The sequence below is a fragment of the Aedes albopictus genome, chromosome 3, assembly GCF_035046485.1.
Source record: "Aedes albopictus strain Foshan chromosome 3, AalbF5, whole genome shotgun sequence".
Classification (NCBI taxonomy): Eukaryota; Metazoa; Arthropoda; class Insecta; order Diptera; family Culicidae; genus Aedes; species Aedes albopictus.
Window position 1 is genome coordinate 114,897,715 of NC_085138.1, and position 13,117 is coordinate 114,910,831.

Sequence of the window (13,117 nt, forward strand, 5' to 3'; positions counted from 1 at the left end):
CCGGTGAGTGAATTTTACGTACACCTATAAGAAGATTGAGGTGGCTCTGGCAGATCTGGATTAGGAGAACATTGTGTCGGGAAAAGTCAGTCCTTATACTTTTTTGATCTATTGTGGTAGGGTATGTGTGCCATCAGTAATCTCACGCTCCCATATTCATCCTATTCGAAAACAAGCGATTACGGCACCGATTGATTCCGTTCTTTGTGTTTTCATAGGTGCTCACTTCTAACAAAAAATACAAATATAAGAAACAAAACAAACAGCGCTTCAATTCTTTGTTTTTCGTAGGATGAAAATGGGAGCCACATGCTTAATAAAGGAACCAATACCCTATATCCCGTGTCATTTGTATAGTGCATGTCGTATTACTTTATCACCATTGAGAAGTTATAAAGTATTCGGTTTTATTACAGTAGTCATTTTCAACTTGATCGCAAGGGAGGATTCTGGTTGATAGGTTCCGCTTTGAACACGCTCCTTTTTCAGTCAAAATCGGATCCCCTAACGATAAAGTCAAGAAATGATACCGATATTGACCATGCATCGGAACCCTAGTCCTTACTGTTTCAAACTAGTGAACACCGAATAAAAGATTAGGAATACTAATCCATTTGTCCCTGTTTCAAGGTCTATCTCGGCCACACCTAAAACCGAGACCTATCACTTTCAACAAGGTGTAAAATGTAATAAGGACCAAAGTGTTTCCTTTGATTACTAAGTTATGCTGTTCCACTAGTTGGAAGCAGTTGGGACTAGGGTTCGGTTTGGTAGATCTTTGACCGCAACGCAACCCAAAAAGGCGATCTACCCACGCTACGGGCTCCGTTAAAGATCGAACATATTTTAAACCCCCTCAACCATTCATCACTCAGCACGGGTCGCCTGACACCTTGGATTGGGGTTACCTGTTTGGTGGACTTTTACCACCGGAACAGGTGGTCCGTAGTGCTATTCTAAGCCGGCAGCTACACGGGCAAGTCCTTATACTTAGTGGTGCTTCTTTCCTCCAGCTTTTTCCCACATGGGTGGGGTCTGGGAGCGGTTTATTCAAATTATAAAGTGAAACTTTCAGCTGATACAACCACAACGCCTTATACATCACTTTAGACCCTCTAAAGAACGTTCATACGGACAGCCTAGATGCCCCTATTCTTACTCTTAATCACAAATCCAATCTACATGGCCTCAAACCTGTAACTATACTATAAAAATCCCAGCTGCCTTGGAGGTAGAAAAATGGAAAGCATGGATATTCTACGATGGTCTGCAGGATAAATGTTTTTTGTGTATTAAGGAGGGGCACCGAAAAGACTCGTGCCCAGAGAGGAAAACGAAGAAACGAAATAACAAGAAGAACCGGGATCCCATATCGTACACCGGAATTGTGGCTTGTGGATCTGCAGCATTGCAAAGCGAAGCGGATTTAATCGAGGAGGAACCAGAAGTTATCGAAGTAGTTAAGGATGAAGCTTTGGAAGTGGATTAAATAGGTTGCCATGTAGACTCTACATGTAAAGCCGGAATCGATGGAGCAAACTGGAGTGGAACAAAAAAGGGAAAGACGTGTCGGACTTAGCCAAGTTTGCCCATAGAGTCCAGGAGATTATGGCTAAACAATATTCATGCGAGCGAAGAGCGCAGTTCGATCCATATGCTTCACTGAGATGCTGTGTCCGAAGAAAACAGCTAGAAAGACTTCGAAACACAACAAGTGTAATTTTATTTCGGCTCCGTAAAGTGCACTGCACGCATGAGCCTTTTAAATAAAAGAAATGAAAAAAAGCCCCAATATAGTTTCACCATCGCACTGAATGCTTCGTGTATAAACCAGTAATAAGACCGGTTGTAAGGGCCTAAATAGCACAGCTGTCAAGGCGTGAGTATTCAACATAATCATCCTGATGATGACGGGGTCGATTCCCGGACAGACCAGTAACTGTTTGAAATGGAGCCTTTGGTCATAGAGCATCTTATAGTCACAGAGGAATCTTACAGTTGATAACTGCGTGTAAGTGGTCAGAGAAAAGAGATGCAAGCTTTGTCCAAGTGGGGACGTTATGCCGAGAGGAAGAAGAAGAAGACCAGATTTGGGTCAACTCAATCCCCCTCAAACTTACCTGCGCATTACTGTTCTTCCGCTTTAACTTTTTCTTCTTCTGCCGGCGCATGATGCTCTTCGAGCGCTGGTACAGCTCGTCCTTGGTCAGCGTGACGGCCAGCTTGAGCAGAAACTCCTTGTAGATCGGTTTCAGATCGTTGAACGACATTCCGTCCGAGTTGATTATGGCATTGAGAATATCGTCCAGCGAGTGCAGGTTCTCCTGCAGCCGGAATTCGTTGAACAGTTCGGAAAAGCCCAGCGGCGAGCCACCACCTCCGCCCACCTTGCCGGTGTGCCGTCGGGTAGCTCGTGATTTGTACCGTGTAAGGCCGGCCGTATTGAGGAAACTGCCAGACCGCGGGATGGCCACCCGCGTCAGGATGTCCCCGGCCGAATTCTCCGACAGGGCCGGATAGTTGCCTTCACCTCCTTTGGAGAGAGAGTTGTTGTCATCATTCGAGTGACTGTGGTCGGTGTAGATCGCATCCAGGGAGGGGCGATTTGATACTGCGGGAGAAAGAAGATAGTATTGATGAGATGTCAATTTCAAGGAGCAATCTAAGCACATACCTGCCCGTGGTGGATTTGCCGGCAACGGAGGTGGTCGTTTGCCCTTCGGCGATCGTTTCTTGCGTTCCTCGGTGGAGGATTCTTCGTTGGCACCGGTCATGGTGTCGCTTTCGCCGCTCAGCGAACTGGTGGCTGTTCGTTTCGTTTTCCGAGGTGGCCTCGGTGGTGGTGGCAGAAGACTTCGTTGACTGGCACTGGAACGCCGGGACGATAGTTTGGCAGAGCCAGGTTGAATGTGAACGTTGGTCGTAGCGGCACTGCTGGCGATACTCATGCAGCTGACTCCGTTGCGGTTCTTGGGTCTTCGGGGTCGTTGGTTCTGGGTTCGGAAAAAAAAAGTTTTTATTTGTAAAACATTTTGTACACCTACCAATACACCTTGAATAAAACTAATAAACGATACCTAAATACTTTACTTTTGCCAATTTTGTTCCATTGTCACCGAAGCTATTCAGCCACAAAGTGAAGTTATTTGAGTTTCGGTCTAAATGGTGTCTCCTTGGAGTAATAATAGCTCCCGAGAAAAGGTTTTATTGTTGAAAATTTCTCGATTTTGTTACCAAGATTCAGTCTTAGGCTAGTTTGTCTCGGGTAGAAAGAACCACATTTGGTGAATTTATCGGAAGAGAGACTCAATCTCACGTTCTCGACGAAGAAATCATCAACAAGTCCGTTCCAAATGTTATTATTGGTCTAACCCAACATAACATGTTTTGAAAAAGAAAGACTATCAAACTAAATATGCATGAAAACTTTTATCGATCGTACCAATGCTTTGATAGCCAGCTTCTCGTAAGTGGTAGGTAATAACAGGTTAAAAAACCGCGGATACGGGACGATTAAAAGTCTCAAAAGAGAACCGGTAACAATTCCGTGCCCAAGGGATGGATTTCAGGGATTACACTCCTTCCATTGGCCTTATTTTATCCATCTACTTTATAACAAAGAGCGCTCAAACCCACTTCTTTTACGTCTTTTCTGTGTATGGGGCTGACCAATGATAGTTGCTGTATTAAGCCAATTCGGTTAATCCGTGGGTATTCAAGGCCATGATGAGAATGTCTGGATCCAATTACCTTGCCCAGGAAATTTTCCTCGGTTTTCTAAGGCATGAAACAACTTCGTACCTTACGTACAATATAGAAAAATGGTCATTGGGAAAAAAGCTCTAAAAAGTCACTGATTGTGGAAGTACTCATGGAACATGGGTCCTAGCATTCTTAGTTATGTAACAGGTTCTATTCCACTAGGGAAAGAAACGGAAGAAAGATGGCTGATTTGCAATGGGGACTTGGTTTTTTTAAACTAACATGGAGAACAAAACCCAATCTTTAAATTACGCTGGAGCTTCTAAATTTTTGGTATTAATTACAAGAGTTTTATCAGAACCATTTGTATGAAATCACCTTATATTTTTCATAGTATGAGAGTGGATCAGTTTGAGATGTAGTATATTTTTGTTTAATTCCAGCAGACTATCAAATCCGCACTCTTGAGTCTTTCAGGAGATTTTACAACAAATATTGCTGGATTTTTATTTGTCCTGAAGTCCTTATTTTACTTTATCACTGATACTTCAAGAAATTTCTCCCAATGCCTGTTAAACATGACAATGATTTTATTGCCCTTTTCCGGCTATACCAGTCGGCTAGTATGTCTGAAATAGACGTAAAAACTTGAAGTATTTTTAGCAAAGTACGTTTATTTGGCAAATTGAGAGATAAATTTGTGAAAAAATTACCACTTGTTTTGGTGGGATTCGAACCCACGACTCCGTTATCGCTAGTCCGGCGCTTTAATCAACTAAGCTACAATTGCCAATTAAACGTACTTTGCTTAAAAATACTTCAAGATTTTACGTCTATTTCAGACATACTAGCCGACTGGTATAGCCGGAAAAGGGCAATAAAACCATTGTCATACATGAGTTGCGTTCTCTCTAGCGCAGTTGGACGGTGGTGCGTCCGTCCGCGTTGAGCGCTCAACGCATACTAAGTTTGCACCGATCATATGGTTGGTGACGAAGTATGTGTCAGTCGAGCTTCAATATCAACATTCTAAAAACAATACGCGCACACTTGTTGTTCGTAGGCCGCGAGAGTGCGGGAGATTGGCATCTAAGAGCCGAAAGAGAGATAAAGTTGTGAAAGACGGACCCGGTTTAGGGTGGTGCTTCGAATCCAGTTTGACTTTCTATTCAGCAGAGTAGTAACTTGTTCTGTAGCTTAGTTGGTTAAAGCGCCGGACTTGCGATAACGGAGTCGTGGGTTCGAATCCTACCAAAACAAGTGGTAATTTTTTCACAAATTTATCTCTCAATTTGCCAATTAAACGTACTTTGCCTAAAAATACTTCAAGTTTTCACGCCTGTTAAACATCATCCAGGATTTCGATAAAAAAAATTATTATTATTATATTATTATTTTTTTAATAAAAAAGCTTATGAACTTTTCTGCGAACTCTTCTTATGATAATTTCAGGAATTCTCTAGGGTTGCTCTCCTTTTTTTCTTCGTTAAAACCTTCTTGCATATCCTCGAAGAATTTATCAAAAAAAATAAATAATAAAATAAAATATGCAGCTCTGTTGAAAAATGCCAAACTTTCAAACTTTCTTATTTTCGGTGCGTTCCTGATCGATTTTTCCAATTATTTTTTCGTACGAACACGTCGGAGCCCTGCACGAATAAAATAACTGAAAGAATGGTGTAGATCAGTTGTCCCGTTCCGGAGCCCATTCGTGACATACAAACACCATTCCATCTTTATTTATACACCCAATTCTTATTTTTGCACGGGTCTGGTTTTCGCTATAAATTAGTCAATTTTTAACCAATTTCCATGAAATTTTGTACACATGTAGGAACGGTAAGTACTTGTTACGTTTGTAAATTGTTGTGAACATTTTGTCAGTTTATTTTGTATGTTATACTAAGGTCTGTACATCTGTCCCTGAATTTTAATGTGCATTTGTAGTGCTTCAAACATTTTAGGAGTGATCCAGTACAAAACACACAAGCCGTCCCCTAACACGGACATCAAATTGTAGACGGTCTTGTGTTGTTGCTCAGATCGGGATGCCCCCTTAGGATAAGAAAATCCTAGACCAAATCGAGCTATGAATGCCGCAACAGATGCTGCGAACTAAAAGGCGAACTGCCAGAAAAAATACGATTACAGGATTGACTGATGGACCAAGAACAAAAATGAAACCTCGTCATCCTGGGATTGGACTACGTTATCTATTTGGATAACTGGGCACAATTTATGTTATATGTTGCGTGTTTGTGTTTTGTGCATTTGTAATGTTCCATTTTATTTTGCGTATCTGAGTTCCCAGACGTGGGGCCCGATACGGAAAATAAAATGTGCATTTATGAGGTTCCAATGTACTATTCGTTACATACTATCAGTGTACAAAATTTCATGAGAATCGGTTAATGAGTTAATGAGTTATACAGTAATGCTCCGATTTTATCACACCCTCTCCGCGCATCAGTTCTCCATTTTTAATTAATTTGCTGTTACATTTGAGGGCAAGTGTTTCTCCTCTTCTTCAAGATGAATCTTGAAGAAGTGTTCTGCAACGTTAAAAATATTGAATATGCGTATAGATTTATAGAACATTTAAAAGCAGTTTTGAAAATGGGCGTGATAAAATCGGAACAATACTGTAGCAAAAACCAGACCCGTGCAAAAAAAAAAGAATCGGATGTATAAATTTCATGTAGAACTGATCTAGCTGGATCAAATTTTTCATACACCATATTTTCAGGTTCAGCTTCTGAAACAGTTCTTAGAGAAATCCATTGAACAATTTCCGAAAAAAATAGTATACAAAATTGTGAAGATTTTTTAGAAAGAATCATCACACGAATTTCTGAAGGAATTCTATGAGAAATTCTTTTCTATTCATATTTTTTAACAATTCTTATGTATTAATATTTTTTTAATTAATCTGCGAACGACTTCCAGGAAAAGTTTGTCCTGGTTAACTTTGCCGAAGAAACCATTTTGTTATCTCTTATGGTTTCAGAAATACACATTAGTTTTTGATAAAAAAATAGGGTGATACAAAAAAAAAATTTTCGATAACTTTTTATACATTGATTTTTTGCAGAACTTTTTTCCAAGCAGTTTTAGTGCTTTCAATATGCAACATATTTTCCAAAGACAGGAAAATTCAAAATCCACAACTTAAAAAGTTATTCCGGGTCTTCTTTTAAAAATTTCTAATTTTTGACAAACAATATCTCAAAATGTCCCCATGCTCGAAAATATAAAAAATACAAATTTGTCGTCTTCGTGATATTTAAAGTATAAAAAGTGTTCAGAACAAAGTATTCCGAAAAAAATCCACCAATCAAAACATATTGGAAGAAAACCGTTTCTTCTAAGAGATTTCAGCTCCTGGTTGAATTTCCTAGAAAGAAACGGCCCACGGACCATTGTACATTGGTATCCCAAGTAACATTGTTAAGTCAAATAGGCCAGAGGAAGTGCGTAGAACAATCATAAAAAAAAAAACAAAATAATATTTATTCGGATTTATGACGGTTCTCAAAACCTCTACATAAATCCACATATTGGCCATCAAAATGTTACGCGAATGAGAAAACTTTGATTGCTAGATTTTGCGAAATTTTGAAATTATGTATACCTATAGGTTCTACATTTACCTACGAATATAAATTTACTCTTGATGACAACGACCAAAAGTTTCAAGTCACCCCTTAAGGAAACATCAAGATATCCCAATGCAATTTTGCGTACAAACCTTAGAAGCACAAATATGACGAACGAAGCATCGCACCCAGCCGCTCTTGTTTATCCTGGATTTGCCTTGGGCTTTGCTTACTTGCAAAAAGAGGCAGGTTTTCCAAATCAAGCGCATTTGTTTCCGAATTTTTATGTTGGAGCTCTAGAAAACGTGAGTTGGGGTCGGTAATTTTTTTTTTGTTCTTCAACCACTTAACCTAATTTTACAGCTTTTTTGTCCACTAGGGCACTGCGTGAGTGATTCCAATTGGCGACTGCACTTAAACTTTGTACAGCGCCTAAATGTATTCTATTCGAATTCTACTATATCGAACTGGTTGCTTTTGCGCTGCTGTCACTTTTCTAGCCTGTCCATGGTAGAATGATGACCACGAGGATGTTGATTAATGTGGGACAAACATCAAATTCTCGCTCTAGTCGACTTTTTTAATTCCATTTAGGTTCAATATGAACTGTTCAAAATTTCAGCGCAAGCGGTTCAATGTTTTCTTAGGATTTACTGTGGGAGAAGTTACACTTTCAGATAAAAAATCCTGTGTGGTACTGAATCTGCATTGTTATTCGACTAGACTTCCAGTGCACGCTATGAGCACATGGTCTGCCAAATGCACATCAAGCAATCTAGTAGGCGCGCAAACTGTCGTCGCGTCACTACTTCGCGAACATCAAAGTGTAAACACAAGATACTTCCTGGGGGCACCCGCCTGTCCACAATAATTCCAAGTTCCATATTTGGCGATCCTGCCAGGAGCGGGTGCAGACCCGGATGAGAGTGCTCATTTGTTTTAGTGCGGTTTAGTTTTCCTGGCGCATGTGTGAAAAAAGTTAGTGAAAAATGGAAAGTGTTCTGGAAGATCGGAAAGGATGCCTAGAGCAAACGGCCTAGGCAAGGGTGAGATTAGATAATTGTCTGGAGATTGCTCTCCTTAACCTTCCGGCAGTCACGCGGTTGACAGCCACTGCCAGCACTACGATATTACTGAGTACAAAAAAGCGAGGTTTTTTTCTTCAGTGTGTTGAACAACATACAACAACGCGATCGCTCGAGGGTTAAACGAATGTTTTATTATCGGTTGAATATTGCAAAATTTGTGCATGATTTGTTTACTTTTGGGTCCCGTGGCAATGTTTATCCTGTGTTTTTATGACAAAATCGCTACAAGGAACGCTTATAAATGTACATTAACACTGTAAAGTTTGCTCATCTGTATGCACTGGAGATTACCATCCTAGATCACTCACAAACATTGCGGTGTGACTTAACCCAATGGTGCTAAATCAATCAGTTTTATCAAAGACCAGCGCATCCGGATGACCGCATCCTCAATTTTGTAAGAAAATCTGTCTCATGGCGACAGTATCAACAGTCCCCAGCGTGTCCGGATGACTGCACCCTTACTTTTTTAAGAAATTCTGTCTCTAGTCTCAATTGATATATCATTTGGTATGACGTTCAAACTTCTAAATTTTTGTTTGTTGTATAATTGCTGTTCTATCAGAATCTGACCGAAGAGGTTATGAGACATTTTTGACAATTCAGGAAATAGATGAAATAGTATTCCTAAGAAGATACTGCAATTTAAGAATAATTCATGCAGAAGACAAAGGGTGACCTTTGGGATTTTTGTTTGAAAGTGGGAAAAGTCATAGAAAATCCTATGCAAACTTTGAAGCGCTTGCGCTAAATTATAGTTTTACCGATTGCGTTGAAATTTTGTACAGTTCATATGGGACATTAATGGGATCTTAAAAGTCGACTGGAGCGAGGATTTATTTTTTCCATACAAGCGTGTCCCATACTAATGTTGATTTGTGGATCTTGTTCCTTTTCCAATTCGATTATGAGTCTGAGGAGGGAAGAGCAACTGAAGAAAAATTGTAAGTGCCGCGACTGGGATCGAACCCTTGATCATCCACTTATAAAGTGAACGTGTACCCGAGTAGTATAATAGCTGAGCAGCAACAAACGTTCCAGAACTTGTTTTACAATTTTGTGTTATCAACTTGGTAGTTCCTGTTACCATTACCTGTCAAACTGAGGGCATCATCGTCGACAACAACAACGGAAGTTAGTTATCAATGACCGTCCCAAATATCTTTCTGATAGCAAAATAAGTTTTCAATTGGATAAAATTGATGGATTTATAGAAGTTGTTATCAGGGTGCCTTTGATGATTACATAATGAGATATTTTATTGGTATCACGGGTATACTTGGTTGTTATCATGTTTGTTATGTTGCCTGCTTATTCAGCCACAATGAGAACAAATTTAGTTAATTATTTTTGATATCAGATAACACAATATGTTATCCGGTTGTTATGAAACTTTGCTCGGGTAGCCACTACGCTACGGGCCCTGGCATGGTCGATCATTGTGGCATCCATATTTGTATTCTCTGATGTTTCGTGGTAATGTGATTTGTTTACATCTTTGTTATGTTTCATTCAATTTTTATTCTTTGTTGATTGGTTTATACTAAACTTACTTTAACCTTGACGTCCCGACCCCCGACAACTCATTTTAACCCTTTATAAGGCAGTGGCAACTATATTGCCACTTTATACACATATTTGTGAGCACTAGAGTGGGTCATCGTTTATATGGAAAAATGAAAAATTCAATGGTATCCCATCAGATCAAAGCTTTTTTGATCCCATTTCAGGACCCAAATAAGTTTGCAAAATTTGAGCACGATCGGTTATGTCTACGTTTGGCGCATCGCGTTTGAAGTTTGTATGGGGTTTTACATGGGAAAACACACTTTTTTGCATTTCTCTCATAACAAGCTCGATTTTTTTCTAAAATCATGTAACCGATAAAGTGAAAGCATAGCCTAGGGTGTCCTGAGAAACTTTGTCGAAGACCGCGAAGTGATCTGATGCTTATGAAAAAAGTTATAGCGTTGACATTGCTTGGCGAAACAGTATGATTTTGTTGCTATTGTTATTCCTTTACATGTTAAAACATAAACACATGCATGCGGTTCGTTGGTTACAAGTATTTTCACAAGCATCGGATCGCTTTGCGGTCTTCAACAAAGTTTTTCAGAACATACTAGGCTATCATTTTATAGTATCGGTTGAAAAGTTTCAGACAAACTTTTTCAACTTATGACAAAAATGCAAAAAAGTAGGTTTTCCCATACAAAATTCCATACAAATTTCAATTGCAATGCGCAAAGTATAGACGCAACCGATCGTGCTCAAATTTTGCACAGATACTCAGGACCCGAAGCGGAACCAAAAAAGCTTTGATCTGAGAAAACGGTTCCGATGACCCACACTAGTGAGCACTCATGATTTTTTTGAGCCATGTCAAATATGAATGGGCTTTTTTAGAACAAAATGTCTCTCCAGAAACTACCATTTTTGAGTGCATAAAGGTTTATAAACTCAAACTTCTGTTGTGGTGAGCGAATTGAAAATCGAATGAAAGGGTGTTCGCGAACATACGCTCCAAACGACGGCAGCAGCATGGTTAGCTGCGCAACCAACACCAACCATCGCATCATCGATGATCGTCACGAAGCACGCGCACTCACCCGAGCCGACGGGACAGCAGCGACCAGCAGCGAGAGAGTGAGTGCCGTGAGAACCAGCCGCGAACGCTGCCGCCGTAGCCGTCATCATCATCATCGACGCTCGTCGCCCTGCGACCGATGTGATGATGGTTTGTTCCACACACGTCGCGTGGGTTCTACGCGCGTGTAGAGCTTTCCACGTGTTTCCAGAACAGTGGAACACCAGTATATAAGTGCGCACCCTTTTGCGCAGTCAGTCAGTTGTAATTTAAGTGTGGAATACTCACGAGCGTTCGCGTGGCTCGAACAACGCGAAGTGTCAAGTAAAATGTAAATAGTAATCAGAGAGAAAAATGTAGTAGTGAAGTTAAAAGTGAACCAGTGAATTTCCCTCGCGGTCCGAAACCCCCCAAGTTCCATTTCTCTAACTCCGTGCCATACAGTCCAGTGCTTTCGCCTAAAATTACTTGTGTTCATTGCCGAACAAAGGGAATGAAAGGCCCATGTTCCCTTTACTAGTGGACAAAATTTCAACTTGATTGCTTCATTACTTTTAGAAACTCAGCCTTTTGAAAAAATGTACTATAATAAATGGGCATGTACTAAAATTGCCATATCGTACAAAATAATTGACCAATCGAGTTCAAATCCACACAAGTAACTCATGATTATTAGGGCAATAACCTGTCAAAAAATCAGCATGATTGATTACCGCATCACAAAATAACAACATTTTAAACTTTGTTGACAAAAAGTTGAAATTTAGACCAATTTTTTTCATACAAAATCGACCATCGAGTTTTTTGAAAATAAAAACGTTTTTGTGCATTACACCACATGTACTTTATATTCCAATGTAGAACGAGTGAATTCCGTGCCTGGTTCTCTCGGCCTTATAAAGGGTTAAAACTGCTCGCATTTCGTCAATTTTCATCCGATTTTTTTTTGAAGTCGCACTCAATCGATCTGCTGGTGCTAGTTTATTATACAAGTGAACATGTAATATCCGTAACCATTCTGGAGATATACCGTATTGTTCTTGGGTCAGAGGGTTGCCAAAATGGTTAAAATTGACTATGTCATGAGTTATTGTGTTTGAACCATTGATTTTCAGCGAAATTGTTGTTGCGAACAGTGAATCACAACTGCGATAACCAGATTTGAAAAAGTTGACCCACCCGGATCATCGTGACAGGTTCCGCGGGGCCTCATTGGGGACACTTCTGGTTTTCAACCTTAACATGTCGAACGACATATCAATCTTCGGGATTTCGAATGATTGAATCTGAAACAATAGGTTGAAGTCTGCACCAACTAATATGGCCACTCCGGAACATCTAGCACAGGTTCCATGGGGGTGTCATCGGGTACATTTCTGGTTTGCAACCAAAACATGCCGTGCGACGTATAAATCTTCATAATTTCGAGAGAATGGGGCAGAAAAAATATACTGAAGTATGTATCAACCGATATGGCCGCTCAAGAACACCTGGAACAGGTTCCGCGGGGGCCTATTAAACACAATAACACACGAAATGATCACTTTCAGTCATTTGCCAAAACAGAACCTCCCCAAATCCCTGACCCCAAACTGGTGGTCTATGATATCAATAGTTTACTTAATAACTTTTTTCCTAGATTTTTCGGCTAAGTTCAGCAGAAGTAGTTGAAAGCTTATAGAAAACAGGATGTAATAGCGCTCTCGTCTTAATTTGTTCGACTGCATCGTGTTAGAGAGAGTTCCGACTGTGGTAGGTATATAAACTAATGCCCTGTAATTAACCCTTATGTGGCCGGCAGGGTACCCGGGTACCCATCGCCCATTTAAAAAGCACAGTGTAGAAAAAAACAAAAAGTTTGTCGGACACATAACGGTTAACTTTAAATTTATCTTACCTCCCCACTGCCCATATGGGCCATCAGGCTCTGATAAAGCGTAGCAGCGATAACAATTGCATCCTCCGGCGTTTGGCAGACGAACCCGTGGCATTCCAGCTGCCGGGGTACCGCACTGGAGCGCATCACAATAGCAAACAGCGGCGAGTGGAGCCCGGATGACAGTCGACGCTTGTCCGCGGCACTGCTAAGTAGGGGAAGAAAGACACAGTTGAAATTTGTACATTCCCAAGGGATATAGAGGTAA

The 13,117-nt window shown here is 40.3% G+C and overlaps 1 protein-coding gene across 3 annotated transcripts in view; it reads right to left on the reverse strand.

Annotated features, from left to right (window-relative positions):
• The window catches only part of LOC109405762 (uncharacterized), a 188,739-nt gene that overhangs the window by 8,730 nt on the left and 166,892 nt on the right, over nt 1-13,117 (reverse strand). For 2 of the 3 annotated variants that reach the window (XM_062859530.1, XM_062859532.1), the window contains exons 4-6: nt 12,871-13,057; nt 2,675-2,993; nt 2,121-2,611 (exon numbers count right to left, since the gene is read on the reverse strand). In XM_062859530.1, the coding sequence (XP_062715514.1) occupies nt 2,121-2,611; nt 2,675-2,993; nt 12,871-13,057 (997 nt within the window). The remainder of the gene's footprint in view (nt 1-2,120; nt 2,612-2,674; nt 2,994-12,870; nt 13,058-13,117) is intronic. The other variant, XM_062859531.1, reaches the window with a different exon arrangement.